Genomic DNA, 23,304 nt, shown 5'->3' with positions numbered 1-23,304 from the left:
CCAGGGTTAGTTACTTAGGTTTTTTAATCCTTCTCTGTAGACGCTTTGGTTTCCTTTTAGGAGGAGAACCATGCAACTACACAAAGCTAAACAAAGTACAATGAAAAAAAATATTAAATAGTGTAAATAAAGCTTAGAAGCACAGGATAAGCAGCAGCCAAGTTACCACCAGTAATTGTGGTGTTACAGCTAGGGCAAGCTAGACAATAATCATCAGATCTTTAAGCAGGTTTGCAGGCATGATCCTTGTTCCTTATGTATTTTTACAGACACAGCAAATCAAGATACAGTAACTTAAAGACACAGTATAACAAGTCCTGTATGCTGACATGTTGAATTTTTTGTTATAAAGACTGAGGCCTGTTGCTAGCACTTGACAATGCCAAACTTGAGTGGTCCACTGAGCTACAATATAAATGAGCACTTCATTCCTTAATTCCCTTTAAAATGAAATTTCAACTTGTGTGAATCTCTTGTTTTAAAGAGTCGGCTGATAATCTTAATAAATGGAGCACATGACCTTTGTACTGAGGGAAATTTCCTGTTAAGGGAGTCTCTTTTCCTCAGAAGAATTTCCTCTGGGCAGTGAAGCGTGTGACAGTGAAAGAAAATAGGTAGCACATTATTTCCTTCTTCTTAACATCTCCAGCTGTTCATTTGGGAATCAGGTTCATTTGTATTTCATTTGTCTGTGAGTTTCAAGTGTTCTCCCTTTCACTCCAAGCAACAAAGTGAACCAAATTACAAGACGTATTGCTAAGATGGTCTGCCCTTTACAGCAGAACTAAAAGGCCAGCATTTTCTTCAGCAGAATGATAGCCTGGTATGAATAGAAGTCGTTAATTTCAGTATATTGTAGTTACTTGTCTTTTACCTTTTAGTTATGTACTCTCTACTGTTTTGGGTTTTATGGTTTTCCTGTATTCAGCTTCACCCACTGTAACTTCCATTTACTCCCCTGTTATTTTTGTGTTGCTTTCAGTTCCTTTCAACAGCTTCCAAGAAAATATGAACACAGAAACATAACTCTAGAAAAGAATTCAGAGCTCTTGCACTCAGATAGCTTTGAAATGAAGCTAAATGTGTTCCTTGACCTATAAACACTGTCACGGTTTACATTCCAGAGCCTGACAAGCATCTACTACTCTAGCTGATGATAAACGAATCTAAGAATGTGTAAGTTAATCAGAAAATTGAGTCAAATTTAATTGTTTTGGCAATTTTTTAAATGAGGACAGTTACAAAACTGGTATGTGAGTCACTGGCGGCATTATTTCTGTTTGGTTGTACCTGCTTTTACCTATATGTATTCTGCATGGTTTTTACTTGTTTTAATTGGACCTAAGTACTCCCTTGCAAGAAAAGGAAAAAAACAATCCTCAGGGAATAAGTTATTAAAAATTAAAGAAACCCTGGAAAAAATTGAGAGAGAGAAGTGATTACAACATTTGCATGGAAAAACTACCAACTCTACAGGTCAAACTACAGGTAAAATTCAAAAAATACTTGTGGTTTTCCCAGACAAGCCATTGCTGGAGCTGCCATAGGGACTAGTGAGGTGACTATTGGAAAGGGACAGCTGCCCAGGTGATTCTGAATAGTTGGAGGATGTTCTCTATAATACAGTACATCTCTTGATATGTGACACACACAATGAAAAGTTTTCCCAGGAAAGTATTTTCTGCTTTGATGGTTTTTTTACACTGCATTTACATGCTTACTGCAGTAGATCTTCATATGGCTGGTTTTCAGCTTAGAGTGCAGAAGATACATTGATTAAAAATATTAAATGTTTGCAGCAAATGGCAACATCTTTCCCACTCCTTTATTACACTTTTTTTTTTTTTTAAAGACATTCTCTGCTAAAGGTGGGAATACTCACACTAGCACAAAACTGGGGGAAATATAAGTGGTGAACTGTGTGTGAACCACAACGCTTCCAGTTCAATGAAAAGGTGATGAGGAGAAAATGTATATAGTTCTGGTCAGGACCAGTGGGGCTTCTTGGATCAGCCGAGGTATTGACAGTCTTCTGAATAATTTCAGTAAAAGGTGCTTTAAAATTAAAATGAGAATATCTTGGTTTTCTGTTCGTATATTTCCTAAATTCAGGTATTTCTGTTATGGATTTAAATGCAGTTTTGCACAAAGTTATTTTTTATCTAAGGAAATCTGAAATACAAAGATTATTTCCTCGGTTCAATCTGTAATCTCTAGTTTTAACAGTAATAAAGGTATGAAAACTGTATTCACAGGTACAGCATTTTTTCCATCTTTAAGGATCAGTAAAAAGCTGAAAGCAGATACGACCAGTCCAGTTTTGAAATAGCTTTGCACTTTCCAAGAGCAGTAAGACTTGTTCATGGCAGTGATTTATTTTTCACTTTCTATCTGCTAATCTGTTAGTCTTTTACTTATGAAAGATTTGAAAAGTTCACTAGGAGGAGACTGTGTTCATACAATTAAAACCAGATATAACAAATTATTGTGTAGGGATCTGGACTCACGTGGCTGCCCAGACAGAGATGGAACGAGCCTAAGGCTCAGCTTTCCAAAGGGATTTAAAAGTTGAATGCATCCTTATTCCTTGTATCCAGAGATGACCGTGTTACCATAAACTTTGTTAACATACAAAGTAAAAAATAGTAGATCATAATCTATATCACGTCCTCTTTCTTTTGACATTGCAAGACAGACAGCAGTTTGGGAGAGAAGGTGGTGGAAAAGCGTTAAAAATAAGCTGCATAGAAATGTATGGGCATAGTCTGAGCCTTATCCATTGTCACCATATTAAAGTTGCTAGGGGCTTGGATCTGCTAATTAATAGTCAATATAATATTTATTTATTTATCTAAACTTTGGATCTTAGCTGTTCATTTAATATTCAGTATTTCTGTTTCTTAAATTCACATCATCCTTAATGAGGGAACCTGCGGGACGAAAGAGGATGTGAAGAGCATCAGTGATACTGCAGAACAGTTGTGACAGCTGAAAGAGAGGAAAAGACAGGTTGATTCAATGTGTAAAACAAAGGGAGAAAAAAGATAAAGAAAAGAAAGAACTGGATGTCTGCTCTTCCAAATCTTGATTTATGCAGCAGCTCATTTATTTGTTCTTTTCCTTGTTTTAAATAAAAAGTGAAAAGCCAATCATCTATCCATGAAAAAAACATGGTGTTATTGTTTGATTAATAGCTTATACTGATGTTAATAGATGCCCAATTATGCATCAGTGTTTGCCTCATTATGTAGAGGAGCCTCATCATAGCAGATTATTCTATGAACAGGGAATGGTTTCCTTTTTGATAATTAATTCTCATGCTTCAAAGTATATAACCCAAACAGCACTCCAGTTCTTTCATTGTAAGATTCCTATACACCTAATTTTGGAAGAAAACTGTTTGTTGTGAATAATGAAAGGAAAAGAAAAGGGCGGGGGGGGGGGGGAGGGGCGGGGAAGACACCTAACCTCAAAAACATGACTCAAAGAGATTGCTTTTCTTTGCCAGTAGATTGTTAGAGAATTCCATTGGACTGCAGCTTTCTGAAAACCTCTTCAGCAATACTAACTCCATCTTCTTTCACTGCACTCCTTGATATAGCAATGACTGCAAAGGTTATGCAAAGAACATGGCTAACTTTTGCAAATGAATGAGTGAAACAATTTTGAGAACCACAGTTCTGGCTTAGTAAAGACAGAAACTTTTTAGTATCAGTTTCAGAAGAAGGGTTGTATTTCTGCTCCAGACAAAGCTGAGAAAGGTAAAACTCTTGAAATAAAGAAAATAAATAAGAAAATAAAATGTTTGGATGATGTAATACAGCAATCAAGAGAAGAAACTGGATACTTGCTTCAGCAATTAGTGTTCTTGACGCTTATAAAGGCATGTATTCCAGCTGTGAAAAGTCCAGTAATGGCAGGTGCTGTGTTGTAGGAAATAAAATTCAGGAGATACAAAGGATATTTAAAAGTTATGGCTACCTACTTAGATCTAACATTTGCACTACTAGGAATTTAAGGCCTCTTTCACTGAGTTAGAGAAACCTCTTTGAGCATCTTCATGTTTTATCCTGCTGCAGTATGCAGGGCTTAGGTAAATTTATCACTCCATAGTAAAGCCTCAGAACTCCAATACTGTGTCAGAGAGGGCATTTTTAAAAAGACAAATGTTGATACAAAAGTTGGAAGACAAGAAACTTCAAGGAGAATAAGGTATTGCCCAAACTCTCTTTTGTATTTTGAAGTCTCAGTTTCAAAGCATATTTCAAGGACTTCTCTTATTTACAAGAACAAGCCCCTGCACTAGGAAAAAATATCCACTGAATTCTTGAGGAGAAGAACTAATTGCAAGCTCTTTTTAGGACCGGACAATTTGCCTGGGATGGTTAGCACATAGAATGGACAAAAACTACAGAAGTGTAGCATCTTCAGTTACACAGAAGGTTATTCAAATATTCCATTAGGAGATGGCCATATTCCAATATCTTTAGGTTAGTAGAGCCTAAGGTTTGCAGTGAGTTGCAATGTCAGTAGAATTACTCTGGGAAATAAGTGTGCAGTGTAGGGAGCTGTACCAGAATTTGATGCTACTTAAAAAGTAATTACATGAGTCGTATGACTTTTGTTTCCCCCCTTCCCAAGGACCAACGTTACTGTCCTCTGTAGATATAAGGTCAGTGGCATCCTCACAGCAGTGTTTCACCAGTTCTCCAGTACAATCTGTTCTTAGCATTTGAGAGGTTAAAAAGAGCAGTATGAGAAAAAACTGTTCTCTGAAGGCAGCGCCTACTGTAAAAGTCAGTGATATATTTTGGAGGAACAACTAAAAATATGTCAAAGATAGTTTCAGGCAAAACAGAGAAAATGTCAGTATAACGACAGGTCTCAAAATCTGCAAGACTGTTTGCAGTGTTAGAAATATGTTCCCAAAAAAAGTATTGTTTGACAGGTCATCGTTTACAATTCCTAACAATTAATATTGTCAGGATGCAAAAGTGTGACTGAAAACAAGAGGATGGCATTTGTGAGTAATGTATTGATCTCAAGGAAAGTTACACTTTCCTGGACTCACTTCAAAATAACATTGGGCTTGCAGCCTGGAAGAAATCTCACAACATGCTTCCCCTGGGGACAATTTACTGTATAAATACCTGCGTAGTAAACAGACCTGTTAAAAAGAATCAAATTTTAATGCAAGCAAGGTCACCCTTTTGACAGGTCTGTAAAATGTAATTGTGTCCAGAGAATGATCTGCAAAGGCAGCTGTACATTTCTTTCTTTCCTTACTGTATACATATCATAGTTTCCCTGATAACTAATCTAGTAACCCAGATTCTTCTTTGAGCTGCAGCCACAGTTACATTTGTTGACTTAGTGGTGTGAGAAAGTGCCAAAGTAAGGGTGTCCATCCACGGTAAATTCTTTTTTGTAAAAAATTTGTCCATAATAAAAGCTTTTGCACCCTCTTCTGCCATCCTTCTCATCACCCAAGTGGGCAGTGTGTCCCTGAGAACGTATGCTTCTGTGGATCACATGACATTCAGGACTACCGAGATGGCACTGGGAAGAAATTCTTCCCAGTTTGGTTGAACTTTATTCTATGAGCCATGCTGCTGCAGTACTGAAGCTGTTCCAGGAAGCAAAATGTTCTACCAAGTGGAACATGAGTTGAATGGCTTCTTTTCACCCTTAAGGTCAGGCACTGTATTTTTAATCCTCTCAACCCTACAAGCAGAGAGGAATCACAGAATGGTCAGGGTTGGAAGGGACCACTAGAGATCATCCAGTCCAACCCTGTGCTAAAGCAGGTTCCCCTAGAGGAGGTTGCACAGAGTCGTGTCCAGGTGGGTTTTGAACATCTCCAGGAAAGGAGACTCCACAACCTCCCTGGGCAGCCTGTTCCAGTGCTCTCAGCATTTCCTCATAAGGGAGATGCTCCAGTCCCCTCATTGTCTTTGTAGCCCTCTGCTGGACCATCCCCAGTAGTTCCCTGTCTCTCCTGAACTGGGGAGCCCAGCACTCCAGATGTGGCCTCACCAGGGCAAAGCAGTGGGAGTGGATACCCTCCCTCAACCTGCTGGCCCTACTCCTCTTAATGCACCCCAGGATCCCACTGGCCTTCTGGGCCACCAGGGCACACTGCTGGCTCATGGGCTGCTTGCTGTCCACCAGAACTCCCAGGTCCTTCTCTGCAGAGCTGCCTTCCAGCAGGTCAACCCCAGCCTGTGCTGGTGCGGGGGGTTATTCCTCCCCAGGTGCAGGACCTTACATGTGCCTTTGTTGAACTACATCAGGTTCCTCCCTGCCCAACTCTCAGCCTGTCCAGGTCTTGCTCAATGGCAGCGTAACTGGCTGGGGTATCAAACGTAGCTTTTGTTTCCTGTTTGTGCCCTAAAAGCTCTCTCCCATTTATCTGTTGTATCATTGATTGGGTTCAGTTTCTTGATCACATTTCAATTCATGTGATTATTATATTTACCTTACGGCAGAAATAATTTCCTTCTGATTAATTTTTACTTCCCATTTAAGACCACTTCACTGTCTATTCTTAAGCAACTTCCTCATCCAGCATAAGGTAATTGCGTTTTACAATATGTATTCCTCTGGCGAACAAAATTATTCCTCCACATGCTATACCTGGCAAACCATTTGGATACCATCAGAGGAACAGAGCTATAAAAATGTATTTCCTTACTCTTTTTATCAAAGCTGGGATTGGGGAATCACTGAGAAATAGGTATGGACACACATATGAAGAAGGAGTTCATAGGCTTTCTTCAAGCAGTTCCAAAACTCTTTTCTGAACATGGACATTAACGGGATGTGAATAGCCTGAGCACATAAAAGGTAATTGCTTTAAAATTAGATACAAAGAAAATATAAAGAAATAGTAACTGTCTTTATCTAAAATATTTTAGTTTAAAAGATCTTTTTTTGTGGGGAGGACACATTTAATTATCATGCCTGCAACAGACAGGCCAAAAAGAGGTGGATACAAGGGGGTTTGTAAAATTTGTTTGATTCTATGTATTGAGCATATAAGATCTATTAATAAGGATTAAGTGTGGAAGTTCTTTTTGTCTCCATTTTAAGGTATAAAATACGTTGAGCATTGGTTAATTCCCGGAACATTTTAACCATGTTATGTAAAATACATTTTTGGTAATTTGGGTACTTTGCAGGCTTTCAGATGATAAGTAATGATTAGATCATTTACTTTTTGGGTGTGGTAGCCCCACCTTTCTCCCAGCTGGACACCCCTTTCTTAGAGCTAGATTGATGCAAACATAGCAAATTAAGGAGTCTGCTCTCAGCTGTGGAAAATACTTGAGTTTCCATACTAAAACACCAGTGAGGGTATCAACAATTACCTTGTACAACTGGCAGCTGGACTGTATCCATGCAAACAAATAACCATCTTTCATTCTTTCATTCATTCCTTATGAAAAGTGAGAACTTGGAGCTGTGTCAGCACTACCAAAAAACTAGCAGGCCAGCCCTAGCTGCTTGTGGCATGGTGTAACTTACTATGCTAAATTACTGCAACCTAAAAGTGAAGTGTTTCACTCCTTTCCCTGTTCAGAAAATCTGGAATGGAAAAGTACCTCAAGAGTTTAATGATGCTTCTGCGGCATCTGTATAAGTCACCTCACCTTATATTTGAGTAATCACCTGTGTGTATTCAATTACCTGAACACTCACCTTGTTGACAAAGAGGTCCGAGGTGCTCCTGTGCTAGTGACAGAATGACTGTGATAACAGTCACAATTACATGGGCTCAGGGAAGTGGAACAAAGAGATACCAGGTTCTCTGCGTGTCTCTGTTGACTGGAGCTATAGTCTGAGAAATTCACAGCAAATCTAGCTAGCGTGACAGATTCTGCAGCCCCAGTCACTCCTTTCATGACTATATGAAAGCCCATACACTTCGAAACAGATTTGTTCGGAGAAGTTTATCTTAAGTCTACCATGAATGACATCAAGTTAAGCTATGTATTCATCTACTCTGTTCAGCCTCCTGCTCTTAGTAAAGCTGACCTTTTCAGGCTGTGGCAAAGGAATGTGCATTTACTGTCAAGTTTGGAGGTTCTTTCAACTTTAACGGGCTGTAGTTGAAACTCAAAATCAAAATGAAGGTGCTATCTGGAAGCTGTCAATGCACAAGTGATGAATGGAACTATTGCACATTCAGGGTACTCTCCATAGCTTTGTAGTATATCATCCAAGGACTTTGGCTCATTGTTAAAATCAGAAAAAGAGACTGCATTTTAGCTTGCCCTAAGCCAGCTAACCTAAACATCACAACGAGGAGAACAAGTTTCCAAGTGATTGGCACAAATGTCTCTCTAAATAATGCTACTTCCAGATCATCAGTAACTACATAGCCTTTCTCAAGTGATCTTATTCTTTGTGTGCAAAACTGTTTGGAAAGAATGGGTTATCTAGGGCTCAAATGAGATTACTGTTAGCCAATTGCTATTATATCAAGCGGTTAGAAATTTTGCTCTCATTTACCAGTCTATGTCAGACTTACCATATCCAACAGTTTTCACAGTACCTGTCTGCTTCTGGAACTTGTTTTAGTCTGGCATGGCTATGGTCTAAATGCTAAAGTCTGTCTGGCAGAAAACCTCCCCATCATTCCTCCAGGATTACTCCGTCAGGACTAATTAGGAGTATAAGCCTTTGGATCTGGGTATCTGAAGAGGGAATACTATCACAGTCTTCCAGGTGAAAAGTAAAGGCGCGACGGAAGATAACCAAAAGACTGGGGAACCACTGGAGATGGCAGTCAGCTAGAATGGGTGACCCACTAGAAAAAGGTACTACTTACATGTTTGAGAAAGAGAAAGAAGTGGATCCAGTAACTGCAGACCAACAAACCTAAGCTCACTGCCTGGAAGGATCATGAAGGACATCTTGTTGGGTGGTGCCTAGCCATCTGCAAATACATGAAAAGGAAAATAATGTAGGATGGTCATCACATATTTACCAACTCAACTGCAAATCATGTTTTTAACAGTCTGATTGCCTTTTACGATGATGGTGGTCAAGGGAAAGGTGATAGATATAACTTGCCTTGACTTTAAGAAGTTTTAGTCCCTGTAGCATGCTCACTGGTAGACAAAAGAAGCATGTGCTGCACAAAAAGACTGTTAGGTGGGTTGGGTTGAAGGACTCAATGTTAGTTAATCAGTGGCTTGATGTCTGTCTGGCAGAACATCTTAAGTAAGTACTGGGGGCAATGTCAGTCAGTATCTTTATCAATAACCTGGATGATCTGTATCCTTAGCAAATCTGTGGATGATACTAAAATAGAGAAAGTGGTTGACGCATCAGATAGTACAGTGTCAGTCTAGAGAAGCTCTAGGATTAGGCAAAATAAATATCATGAAGTTCAACAAGGAGTGCTAAATTCTGTACCTAGGTGAATACCACGCATTCACCATGGGTACATATACCAGGTACCCATGTACCAGTAAAAATGTGAACTGGCTAGCTGGTGTGCCATGAAGGACCTGCAAAGGTCGTAGTGGATACTAGGTGAAAAGGAGAAACTAGTGGCCTTTAATCACCAGGAAGGCAAACTGGATTGGGCTATGCTAGGATGAGAGTGAGCAGATGAAATTATGTGTTTTGTGATGTTGGTGCTGCATACACCTGTAATTCTGCATCCAGTTTGGGGCTCTGCGGTTCAAGGATGACAAAATCTGGAGTCAGTTTAACAGAGGACTAGCAAGTGTCATGGACCAGGCGTATGTGACCTTTGAGAAGAGGCTGAGAAACCTGGGCTTCTTTAGTTTGGCAAAGCAGCAGCTCAGTGGTGATCTAACAGCTGCCCACACAGCAGCTTGAATGGGAATCGCACAGATGGCAGAACCAAATTCCTGCTGGTAATGGCAGATGGTACGGTAAGAAGCAACCCCAAGATGCAGCTTGAAAGATTGAGTTTGGACTTTAGGAAAAAGTTATTCACCAGAAAGGTAGTGCAGCAGTGGTGTAGCTTACCCAGAGGTGCAACCAGGGGAGTTGTCCTCCTTGCCTAGACTGGGCTGGAGAAAGTGGCAGCTGACCTGTTACAGCCGTTGCAACTAGCATTTCCAACCAGCCTTCTGCAATTAAGAAACTTGAAGGGAAACTGGGAGAAAGAAAGATGACGTACCCAAACTCATGGGCTCACCTTGTATTCTCTCTTCAGACTGATTTGCTTTTATGCTAGCATTTAGACAGTGAAAATAAAAATAATGACACTGCACTGGAGAGAGCTGTTTTGTCAATTGCAGCAGAAAACAAATAATCATAGGCCACTGAGTTTCCTTTATGTGTTTCCTGTCAAGCTTAAGACTTAAACTAGACAGAAGCATTTCAATTGTCAAAAGATTAAGCAGAGCTGTTCCAGGAAAAATATATGCTCAAGGTCTCAGGACAGGAATAGCAGGTATTGATGCTAATTTTACCTGAGAAGATAATCCCGTCTTGCAAAAAAGGGCATAAAGTGGTGGAGGTCGTTTTCACAATGAGAGCCGTGGATGTTGCATAAATGTACTTGCAGGTTTTTCTGTGCATATTGGGCACAAAGTTCCCTGCTGCTGGCCAGAAAGAAAAAAGATTGCGAAAAATCCTGAGCTGGCCTCATTATTGTGGCATGTCAAAACAGCCATTTGACCACTTTTATTTTTCACCAAGAGAAACAGCCACTTGCAGGTTATTTTACAGACCTAAGATCATGGAATACTATCGTTTTGGTCATGTTGCTTCCCCCTGTATGCCTGTGCTGAGGTAAGAGGAGAGGCTAGCATACCATTTCTACTGCTTTAACTTTTTCTTCAGCTGTTTTTATATGGCTCATGTTGGGAATGGCAGAACAGCTGAAATGGCATGCTCCTTAGTGAAGTAAAGTTAAAATGAAACAGATGTAGTTCAGATTGTTTATCAGGGCATTTAGCAGGCTCTGTTGCTGTTCTTAATTATCTGATAATTTGCAAGTCAATGGTACTATAACAGAGGTCGTCAGTACTTTTGTGCAGAAATGGAGGTCCTTACGGGGGTACAGAGGGTGAGGTGTGTTACAGGCCCAGATTTGGGATGGACCTGCCTGGCTGTCCAGAAGAGGGTCTTAACAAGAGGCTTCATTCTCTTTGTATTTTTCTTTCTCTTTCTCGGTTCATGCTGCAGACAAGCAATTCCTGAAGACCAGCTCCAGCTTTCACGTTATCTTTTAAGTCTCTCTTAACACCTTCTCAGTAACCTTGGAGGAGCGTTGCTTGTCACATAGCACATGCTGCCATGGGGTACCAGTGTGATAATGAAATATTCCCTGTCTGCCTCCCAACAGGAAAGAACTGCAGTTCTGCTTTTTACTACTATGTGGGGTTTTTTTCCTGACAAAGGCAGGACTTTGATTTCCAATTTAGTTCTGGGCGCCAAGTTAAGTAACTGGGTACTCTGCTTGAGTAGATCTTTAATTACTATGACCAGGCAATTGTGTCTCTGCTATTCTTTTAGAAAAACTTCTCCAGACTTTAAATGAAGACAGAGAAGGCCCACACAAAGCAATTACAATGGGGAATTTGTTTACAGGCTGTTGCTAGAAGAGACATAATGCTTCCTTTTATCATCACTTGTCATAGCAGTGACAGCCTGTAAACCTCCTGCCCATGCATTATTCTTTATTTGTCACTGCCCGTGCCAGCTCTTGCCCTGGCAGGTGCCTGGCATGTGTCAAACATATGATTCATGGGTTTATTTGATCAAGACTGTCAAGAAAAGAATTATGTATTTTCTTTTAAATTACAGATCAGACATTTACTCTCCATACCTAGTGACAGGGGTTTTGGCTTCTTCATATCCGAAGTGCGCCATTTATACCTCACCGTAGAATTTAAACACTGGCTTCTCTCTCATGCCTAACTCTGAATGTGAAATTCATGTAATATTACAGCATATGAATGAAACCATCCTACCTCCCTGTTTTATTGTCATGGCAAGCTTGCTTCAGCTGTTTCCTTTGGTAATAAATGGGCAGAATGCATCGTCCCCTGGACATTTAAAGGCCTTTTATTACAGGTTGCTTTCTGGTTTGCACACCACATTATAATTTCTTTCAGAGAACTTCTTTAGAATTATAGTTTCGCGCTGACATTGATTCATGCATGTTTACTTGGGCGCTTGAGTTTACTTGCTTCTAAATGTATGTGTGTAATATATAGGTTTTGTGTGTAAAGATGCTGCTTCTGGAGAAAATATTAGCAAAAAAATAATTGGGAACTGTGAGAAAATGCTGTTGTGTTACAGGAAATAAAATAACATTTGATGTTCTGTTCTGTGAAGGAGATCTGTGGAGTTCTGTGAAAAAAAGGACAGTTTATTTTGATATTTTGGGGAAAAGACGAGGTTAAGAAAATTAAAACTGGTTAGTTTTAACACCTAGATAATTTATTAATCAAAATTGTTCCCATAAAGAGAATTCTGAAGTCTTGTCTAGTCTGTCTTAAGCAACACTTGAACTGTGAGATTCCCAGCTATTTTCTTTGTCAGAGCATCTATATCTTCATGACCCCTGGCTCAAACACAGGCTCTGTTATTACGTACTTAGCCTTTAAAGCCAGCTGCTGACTGCAGGTCCTGCAGAATTGCTTTGCTTTAAAGAGTCTGGTCTATAATAATGCCAGTATATTGAGTAATGCAGGAGTGGCGTTAATGAGTTGTTACACATGAAATAGATGGTTTTACTACTTATATAAATAGTAGAAAATACAACAGTTTTCTTTAAAACTATTACTGCTCTACTGTCTCTGGCTGTTATTCTGTGTTTGTGTATGCTTTCAGAGATCGGTAAGATTTGAAACAGGTAGTACCACAAGACATTGCAGGGGAAAATACAATGTGTGAGCACTTTCATATTGATTTAAGTTAAAAAAATCATTACTTATGGATCCAAAAAGGATTTTTTTCCCTCCACTCTAAGATATTTTCATTCGTACAACCATATTGGAGTTGGTCTTTGAACTTAAATACTTCATAATGTTTTTGAAGTTATTGAGAATTTTTCTCAAATAAATTCCCAAACAGTCTTCCTGGCCAAATTTCAAAACTAGAGATATGGTAGGTGTTACTGGTATTGGTTTGACTGTGTCATGGCTTATTGTTTGGATATTACTAACATGTAGATGTTTTTTAACAAATTTAGATACCTTATGGATCTCTAGTAATCCATATAGTTTGATTCGTATGTAGACCTGATTATTTTATGTTACCTAAGCTCTATAAAATTGAACACTTACTACTTTTGTTTTCTTCCTGGTTACTTCCAGATGTGTCTAAATGAGTATCATTTAGAATTCTGTGTGAGCAAGATGTGCAAATTTTGTTTGTATACTTCTGCTTTTTTGTGAGCTGTTCTTTGAGTGAAAAGGAAAAAAATAATAAAATTATTCGGTCATGGGACTAGTTGACTGGATGAAAACAATTTTGGGATATGTGATTCTGGCATCAAAAGATGTGCTGGATGTTTTAATGCTGATTACGTGCTGTCTGAAACGTGTGAAGAGCTATCTGAGAGAGAGGGAGGAAGGTGGTACAGAGAACTCTTGTTTGTTCCAAGAATTTCAGATATTATTCTCACTGAAAATTATATTACAATATTTAAAATTTAAGACACTGCTTTTCCTGAGTTTGCAAGGAACCTGAAGCAATCGACGGAAGAACAGAACTACTGTTGATTTCATGGAGTTCAAGCTCCAGTATGACTGATAACAATCACATTATATTAGTCTACTCTTGTTATTTAGCAATTGATATAAGAACAGACAAGACTGTATCGTAATACAGTTTACATCACCTCTCCCTGAAGTGTTTTCTCGAAGAGATAGGCACTCAGCTTTCAGAATTTGCTCATTGCAAGATGTGAAAGGAATGAAATTAAGTCCTTTGTATAAGACTGAATTTATTTGGCCCAAGATAAGTGATAACAATCAGAACACATAAAAAGAGTGTGTTTGTATTAGTTTATTTAAATATCAATGGTGGCCATCTTCAAACTGTCTATTGCAAGTGCCTTACCTTAGCCATTGCCACACCCAACGAGTGAAGATCCAATTCAAGTTTCTGCACAGGCAACAGAGAGCCTACCAACACCACAGACAACTTAGATTGTCCAAGTAAGGCTCCTTCTTCTCTCCATGAGAAAGTTTAGGTGCGTCCTTGGTAGCTGTCTTCATGTACAAAAAGGTGAACTGCCTAGAACCAGTTCACAGGGAATAGTAAAGCAATAGTATCTGATACGTAGCCAAATTCAGAGCTATGTAGTAGGATCCTCTGATCAGCTGAAGTCTCATCGGTGGACTTATCTCTGAGGGCAAGGAGGTGAAGATGGAGGATTTGTACTATAGCCAAGGTGAAGTGCTTGCTGCCATAGTTGAAGAGTTGTGTTCAAGCTGCGTGTCCTAGTTTTGGCTGGGGTAGAGTTAATTTTCTTCTTAGTAGCTGGAACAGTGCTGAATTTTGGGTTTAGTATGAGAATAATGTTGATAACACATTGATGTTTTAGTTGTTGCTAAGCAGAGCTTACTTTAAGTCAAGGACTTTTCAGTTTCCCATGCTCTGCCAGTGAGTAGGTGCACAAGAAGCCAGGAGGGGACACAGCCAGGACAGCTGACCCCAACTAGCCAAAGGGATATTCCATACCATAGAACGTCATGCTTAGTATATAAACTGGGGGGAGTTGGCCAGGGGCCACCAGTTGCTGCTCAGGGACTGACTGGGCTTCAGCAAGTGTGTGATCAGCAGTTGTATTGAGCATCACTTGGTTTTATCTTGAGTTTTAGTCCTCTCTTTCTTTCTCCTCCCTCTTTTCATTATAATTATTTTTGTTGTTGTTGTTATTATATTTTGTTTGATTTAAATTATTAAATTGTTCTTATCTCAACCCATGAGTTTTACCTTTTTCTGATTCTCTTCCCCGTACTACCAGGGGCAAGGAGTGAGCAAGCAGCTGTGTGGTACTAAGTTGCTGGCTGGGGTTAAACCACAGCGCTGAGCAACCTGAATCTTTTTACTAGATGTCTGTACAGTATGCATGGTATGGTCTTGCTCTTGGTGCATTATGCACTATGCACTATTCACAAACAGGATTTGTGGGTAGAAGTGGTCAGAGGAGAGGAGTTAGATGACCTTAGAGAACTACAGGAAATTTTCAGTGTCTGAGAACTAACAGAAGCTATGGTACTGAACCGATTACATTTGATTTACTTTGGAAATACATAATATCCTGTCTTTTTGAAACTGTTTTGTTTTTCATTGCTATAAAATGATACAATTTACAATATAGAAAAAAATCAGACTGACAGCCCTAACAGACTTTCTTATATTACATGCAAGGTCTTTGTATCTTTGTTTTTAAGGTTTATTTCCCTTCTTCTGTATTCCTGTGCTGTGGGAATAGCCTCAATGGAGCTCATAAAAACAGGAAAACAGTTCGATATATAGATGCTTTAGACAGGCTTGTATGTGGGCACAGAATGATCTAAGACTTGATTTAACCTCAGTTCAGTCATGATACTGAGTTGTAGCTGGTACCTAAAATGAGTCAGTGGCACACAACCCTTGTCCCATGAATATGGTTAGTCATACAAAGACCACCATTCAAAGACACAGTACATCTCTGGTCACTGTGACTGTTGGGGGATTGTGTTGTTTCTTTGAGTACGTAAGTAACAACATATGATGAAAAAAGGGATACCTCTTTTTTTTATTATTTCAGAACTTAAATGTCTATTCTACAATCAATAACAGAGTAGATGACAAAAATATTGTATATTTATCTGAATATCTTTCTTTACTTCTTCGTCTCAGACTTGGCCTTCCTCACTTAATCTAATACCTCTACCAGGTATTACTATGAACACAAACCACTGTCTTGACTCAGCAGGTCCCCACAGTGTTGAGTTTCTCTTCACAAAACTCCCAACCTGTTCTGTAATCCTTGCAGGCTGATGTTCCTAGGTCTCAGGCTGATCCCTCTTCTATGTCAGTGTACATCACGACGCCTCAGTGCAGGGAAGCACCCCATGCGGTACTCTCCCACTAAATATGTATAACTACACACCAGTGTTTCTACTCCTTCCTAATCCGCAGGTAGATTTGGAAAGTCTTTTGTGTTGGCTAGCTAGGAAGTAAAGGAGCAAAGACAAGGAGCATATGCAGGGAGCTCTATTTCAGTGGAACTTGATTTTATTTCGACACAAGATCCTGTATTCTTTGCACTGTGACTTGTTTGTTTGTTGCCTTGAGTTTATGTGTCAGTGTTATACACTCCAGGGTACTGCTAAATGGTAGTCCTTTGGGGTAGTCCATAGCAAACTTCTTGCATTCTATAATGATGTAAAGTCTGGATCGAGGCTTGTACTGACCATACCAGTCCCAAGAATTAGTAGCTGATGTAAGAAGCAATTATAACCTGGCAAACCCATTTCAATGAGGCTTAGCTTGCAACCCTTGGCATCGCTAAATGTGGCTTATCACCAGTTCTAATTATTGGAAGCTAAGCTTTTCTCTCCCTCATTCCTGCCAAATGAAATTATCAGATTTTTCCAAAGTAATGAGCATGACAAGCTGAGGTGTTACATCAAAATCAAAAGATCAGGATTTCTGTTGTAGATGTATTGAGGAAGAGGCAGAACTTTAGGGTGTTTTTTGTTGTTGGGTTTTTTTTAATGATCCTTAGTGTGTATTTCTAGTCAGAAGAAAAAATGTTCCCAAAGATGCTGTTTTGTAACACAAACAGAGCCAGATTATGCAGCTAAGAGAACCTACCAACTATTCTACATTTGCACTTAATTTTGTTAGGAAGTCAGCTGTCCATTTGCTTCGTGCTGATATCCAGCTATTAAGATCTTCCTTCATGTCTGTTTCCCTTCCCATTGCAAAAACAATCGAATCATGCTAGGTTAATGCTTACTGTTTAAAAATTTCTTTCCACACATAGTTCTTCATAATTAGTTGATATAGGAAACCCACTTAGAAAGGACACTGTTTATAAAATGGCCTGCCAGAATGTTTATCTGGCCTTGGGCTGCAGGAACCTGAGGATGAATGAATATCCTGCAGTTGTTTTGGCCATGGTCATATTGTGGATGGCAGGTTGCCAGTAGCAACTGCAGCAAAAGGTCCAGAGTGTCAGTGTCTTCCTCTGTGTGATAAAACAGAGAACGTCTGAACTTTCCAAATCGTCTTAGGGAGAATTTGTGGCAGATTTTGGAGGACTCAAAGCAACAAGAGATGGAAGTAGATAAGCTGCTTGCAGGTTGCATGCCAACCTGTCCTTCTACGGGCTCCTCCAGGCCTGGTACCACTGACGCTTTTTTTGCCCTTCTTTCTAGAACATTTAAAAGAGAAGCTGGAGGAGTACATGGTCCGTTTTGCCAAAGTGAGGATTGTACGTACCAAGAAACGAGAAGGGCTCATTCGGACCAGACTGCTAGGAGCCTCGCTGGCTAGAGGAGAAGTCTTGACATTTCTGGATTCCCATTGCGAAGTCAACGTGAATTGGCTGCCTCCCTTGCTTAGTAAGTGTCTGAGCGTTTGTCAGCCATTAAAATTAGAGCATACAGTATAGCTTAAGCAATCAGTCATGTCCCACAATAAGCAGGACATACACTGTATAGAAGCGTTTGGAACTCTGCTGCAGGTTCTGAAGAGTCAGTATGAGAGAGAACTCAAGAGAAATGCGAGCAGCTCCATTTTACAGTTCTTGTGACTAAAGAACTGGTAGAAATTTGAAGCATCACTTTGGCCTGTTAGAGTTACAAATTATTTTATTATTACTACTACTAAATACACTACTAAATCTAGTATTATGCTATGCCCTTGCTATACACCTGAAAACTTTTGTTATGCAGGTATTTTACTCCTTCCTAGTCCTCCATATTCTATTAAAACAGCTTTTGCTGTAAATGTATCCAAGACCTCAGAGTTAAATCCAACTGTATTCACAATAGGAAGCTTAGAAAGAATGATTTGCTATTGACTGCTTTGCTGGATTCCAGCTGCAGCTGGCAAAGCTCCATTAGTCAAAGGAATGGAAAGAATCAATTGTTGTAGTCTAGGATTTCACTTCAGGAAACAATATCCCTTTTTCTACACACCTGACTACATGCGAAGTATACGTGCTTTGCAAAGTGAGTGCTTTTTTGCTAGCAAAAACAAAATTTCTGACTTTACTATTGAAGAAATTTGTATTAATTAAGAGTACATCATAAGTATACAATGGGATAGGGTTTCACCAATTAATGGCTATTGTTTCTTGAATTTTGTTGCTAGGACAGTTTGGCCACACAGTAAGCTGGTAAAGCATTTGCAGCCAAGAAGAGATGCTGTTCTGCTAATGAACTATCACCTGAAACCCGCCCCCCCCCAAAAAAAAAAACAAAGAAACCCAAACAACAAACTAGTAACTAGTTTTTCTTCAGATCAGTAACAAGATAATGTTCAAAATTCCAAATTTATATCCTTTCTGGCTTCCATGTCAAATTATGCATACAGTCTTTGCCCTTGTTACCACTTTGCGCTTAATCGTAACATCAGTGTTTTTAAAAATAACCTCTGTGTATTTATGTAAAGACCAAATGGCATAAAGGAGCAGAGGGAAATAGAAGTTTCAACATGCCTTCCACAAGCAGCCCCAACAAGTAGCTGTTAAACACTCTGGAGTACTCTACATATACAGGCATCTTTGCTCTGCTTTCTGATTTTGCCCCACTAATGAAAACAATCTCAAGATTCTCACTCTTGTCCTCTGAAATCTTTCGCTAAGCTACTGCAGATGAGGCATAACCCTTCTATTTTGCTTAGACATGGGAGAATTGCAAGTTGCAAAAACAGTTCCTTTTCTTGCTTTCTCGTCTGAAATGAAGATACATCTAGCTGAGTTACACCCTATAAAAAAATGAAAAATAAATACAATTGTCACAAAGGATTCATAATTGCAGTTAGGTTGCAGTTGGGTATTGAACTGATGATCAGAACCCTCAGCCTCAAGCCAGAAAACTGGAAAGATGGGAGTAGCTTCATCAGGGACAAAGTTCCAGTTCTCTCATTAGTTCTCAAGTGTACATATAGTACATATAGTAGAAATATCCACAGCTAACCAGCCAGAGGGTCTAGAAATACTGGAGCTCATAACTAACAGCCTTTACTTTAAAAGAAAAAGTAGATCATTACATGAAGAAGGACAAATAGAGAATGAACACACAGCTAGTATATTCAAGGATGCCCTGTGCCCTGTTTTCCTAAAGGGATGAGAGAACTTTCTTATAACCATTAGGTGGCAAATATTTACTATACTGAAACCAGATGACATCTGGCTACTAATAATAGTAATGTATTTTTGCAAGTGTTTATCTAAAGATCCATCTCATGATTCACTCAGCACTGCATGTGACTGAATGTCATTCAAGGAAACCACAGCAGAGGATGTGCTAGGCAGTTATTGAAGCTGCCCTGTTTTAGCTCTGATTATATCTGCCATGTGTAGTGAAAAGTCCTCAACAAGAGCACAGTTCAGTCCTGCTCTGGGGTGAAGACTGCCAGTCTTCACTGAGAGGGGCAGAGTTTCCACTGTTCCAAACCAGGTTTTGCTCAAAATGAGACCTTGAAAGTTAGAGGACAGGAAGGTGGTGAGGAAACCAAGAGCAATCACATGAAGATGATTCTCAAAGTTACGTAGGTATCTAACTTACATTTTCAGAATGGGCTGTCACGTTTTAGACCAAAGGAGGACTGAGTTATTTCAGTACTTGTTAAGGTACCTAAATAGCTCTCTAGAACTGAGCCACAGTTGTTTTCAGTCACAGTCCTTTGTTCTGTTTTCTTAAAAACAGGTGCAAAATGGCTTTCCTCTATTTTCTTTAAGCTTTATTTAGGTTATTTCTTTAGCTTAAATGGGTTTCTAAACTGTAACAAGCCACTGAGATCTCAGAGAGTTTTGCCTGATGTTCACCAAGCAGGCAGCTGTAGTCATGTAAAAAATGTTGGCAAACACAGCTGTTTGTTATCACTCCCCAGAAGTACAGAGTCAGCAGAAGGAAAGATGTTACTTGGGCTCCAGCTGCTGTAGTTGAGAGTGTAGTGTAGTGTGAAGTCACAGTTATTGTAGGTAAGAAACTGAGCTGCAAAGCAGCTGAAAGATGCAGGTACATCTTTCCTTCTGCCAATGTTGCTGCAGGAGCAATGAGAGGAGCTGGATAATAGATCAGTAGTGCCATAGGCTGCCAGAACTAGGTTTGTCAAAACAAGGTTTTTTCCCCCTCACCAAGGCTTAAAACTATATCATGATTAGATCACACTTAGCCAGTTATCAAGACACCTAGTAGCTATAGCTGTCCACCTCCACAACATTTACGTGATACTTTACTTGCCAGTGGGGGAGACTGAGAGTACAAGTACTTATGACTACTCAGACAAGAGATAATTTGCTGAGCCACTCAAATGTTGTCACCATCTGTAATCACATATTTAAGTAGGAAAACAAGAATATTCACTCTGCAGCATTGTTACTTTGCAGGCCAATTTGAGACAAGCACTTGAAATTAAAGGGGTCCATCTTTCTCATAAAGGTAAAACCTACATTTTTGAGATAATGAGTCAGCCAATATTGAAAACTTCTGTTTATGGTCATATATGCACACTCTGCTTGACACTAAAAGTGCTAAATTCAAATATGTATGTATATATTGCGTAAAATTGCTAGGGAGAAAGCTTTAAGCAATGTTCCCTCTTGTTCCCAGGCTTTCCATCAAATCTGCAAGATTTTTACAGGTATGATGATGCTTATCTGTTGTTTTTCCTTTTAACTGCATTATATACGCATTGAAATAATGCATAGAAATGTTCGGACCAGTAAGAATCTGTGAGAAGATGATGAGTAAAGGCAATGGAAAAGAAACTGTAAAGCATTTCAGCTGTGGCTTTCAGTGTCTTGCATTAGGAGCAGGTGAGATAAAAAGCAGTGGCTGGTAGAGGCAGCAGTATGTCCTCACCTATAAAGCTACAGTACTAACACTCTTGTGAGATGTAGGTTAGCCCTACACTTCTCTTTTTCTGTTTGTTAGATTTGTATTGGGGCTACATTTAAGCCTAGGAAGCATGTATACAAAATTTATTATTTTAGGCATACCGAAAGTATCATTGAGGCTGCAAGTTTGATTGCTCTGCTTTTTGGTGTGCACAACTACAAACACCCTGATTTCTTCAACAGTCAAGATCTTCCTGTGGTTCCTCATCACATCTAAAATATTTTGGGGGGCTGAGAAGTAACTTCTGCAGAAACACAGAAGAACAGGCAGGTTAAGCATCATCTTACTTGCAAAATTCTTGCAGCATTGTAGTAATGAAGACTGGGATTGAGTCTGAGCATTGCTCAAATAATTTTCTCTCTGGCTGTGCGTGTGACTTAGAGTTCTAATCCTTCAGACTATTTAAAGGCAACAGCTTTTAAAGATCAAGAGAAGTATGTTACTGTATGAGTCTACTTTTGACCTGCTCCAGCCAAATCAATCCCATTTAGTTTCTGTCCCCCAATCAATTTGGAAGGGGGAAGGAAGGGGGAGGGGAGATCAGAGACAGATTATTATAAGCCCTATAACTATTAGCAGGACCATCACAGGAAAGAGATTATGAAAAAATGACTTTACATAATGATTACAGATAACACTACACGGTATACCAGTGAATGTAATTACATTTGACAGTAGCAATAGTAATGCAGCTGTTATGTCTGGGATGAGTTTCCTAGAATCTTGTGAGAGCCTGTGCTTTAAATTTATTTCGCTATTAAAGGATAAGGATGTAAAAACCTGCTCATTAATTTCTCACTAGCGGTCAGCATTGTTCCCCCATTTGGACAATCTCTAAACAACAGCTGAGGATAAATATGAAGACTACAGTTGTTTTGCTAAAATAATCTTTTTTCTTAATTTCAATCCTTCAGAAGCAAGGAAGGAGAATCTGTGTTATTAGTCATTACACCAGTATTATATACTTTCCTAAGTGTTCATTCCACACTCAGCCCTCTCATTTTTTTAGCTTATTATCAAGCACTAGTGAAATTTAGTCCTTAAAAACAAAACATACGTAAGCCCTATATGTATTACATTTTGTAAAGAATCTAGGCTACTATTTGGAGAAAAAGCTTTATTATACTTGGAATTTTGAGATTTTGTTTTTTCAAGGGTTCATATTTTTTTCTACTATTCTTTCACACCAACACAGCTACAAATTTTCCCTTCACTTCCTCATTTCAAACCATTATTCTTCTGCCTAGTTCTTGCAGTAGAGATATCTTCTTTACTTGTCTTTCTTTTCTGAGGAGCTCTATGGTATTAAGCAATAGGATTCACCAAGGCAGACTCAGGCCCACCCTGGTTTTATAGTAGAGATGGGAATTTGATTTAGCCTCACAGTTCTGATTTTTTTTAAAAAAAGCAAAAACAAACTCCTTTCTTTAGAAAACAGGTGAGAAAGAATAGTACTGTGGGGCCTTCTTTGTATCTCAAAGATTGGTACAAAAAAAGGACACAAGCCCTGTTTTGTTCATGTTGGAGTTTGCCTTTAATTTGTAGCATTTGATCTCAAAGCTGATGCACACTAGAGCCACAGGAAGAGCAGCTGAATGGTTGCAAGGGCTGAGATTCACATTTAGGAACACAAATCTCTCTCACAGGAGCTTGCCATACACACTCCCCACAGCTGAAGGAGTATTTTTACATTTTGCTTGCTGGCTTGTTCTGTAGCTGACAGATTGGGGACAGCTCAGAGTAGCAAAGTGAGGGAGATATAGATGACTGGACTCCTGTGGATCTCACAGGAATATACCTCCCTTTAAAGAACCGTAAATGCTTCTAATCATTGCCCAACTGCATTAAGTCCTCTTTAGATAAAGGTCTGATACAGATTTGAAAAATGAAATTATTTGGGGGCCACAGGGAACAAAGCAAGCAATCTTCAAACATCAGAAAACCTGTGGGATTCACTTTGCAGTAATATGATAGATGGCTTGACTAGACATGCCGTTTCCTATTTTCTACTTTCATTTTTCAGACCAGATTGCACTAAACCACAAAACCATCGTGTGTCCTATGATCGATGTCATTGACCACAATCACTTTGGCTACGAGGCACAGGCGGGGGATGCCATGCGAGGAGCTTTTGACTGGGAAATGTACTACAAAAGAATACCGATTCCTCCAGAGCTCCAGAGAGCTGATCCCAGCGACCCCTTTGAGTAAGTAGCAATAAAGGGGAGAGTGG

At 39.3% G+C, this 23,304-nt stretch overlaps 1 protein-coding gene across 2 annotated transcripts in view; it reads left to right on the top strand.

Annotated features, from left to right (window-relative positions):
* GALNTL6 (polypeptide N-acetylgalactosaminyltransferase like 6) overlaps positions 1–23,304 on the top strand; it is a gene marked incomplete at its 5' end in the record, with an annotated part of 489,592 nt that overhangs the window by 385,569 nt on the left and 80,719 nt on the right. For both annotated transcript variants that reach the window (XM_080372609.1, XM_080372608.1), the window contains 2 exons: positions 17,379–17,564; positions 23,095–23,278. In XM_080372609.1, coding sequence (XP_080228735.1) covers positions 17,379–17,564; positions 23,095–23,278 — 370 coding nt within the window. The remainder of the gene's footprint in view (positions 1–17,378; positions 17,565–23,094; positions 23,279–23,304) is intronic.

Source organism: Falco punctatus, assembly GCF_963210335.1.
Source record: "Falco punctatus genome assembly, chromosome: 1".
Taxonomy (NCBI): domain Eukaryota; kingdom Metazoa; phylum Chordata; class Aves; order Falconiformes; family Falconidae; genus Falco; species Falco punctatus.
The sequence above is the reverse complement of the archived record's forward strand: the minus strand, read 5'-3'. Positions and strand labels throughout refer to the sequence as shown.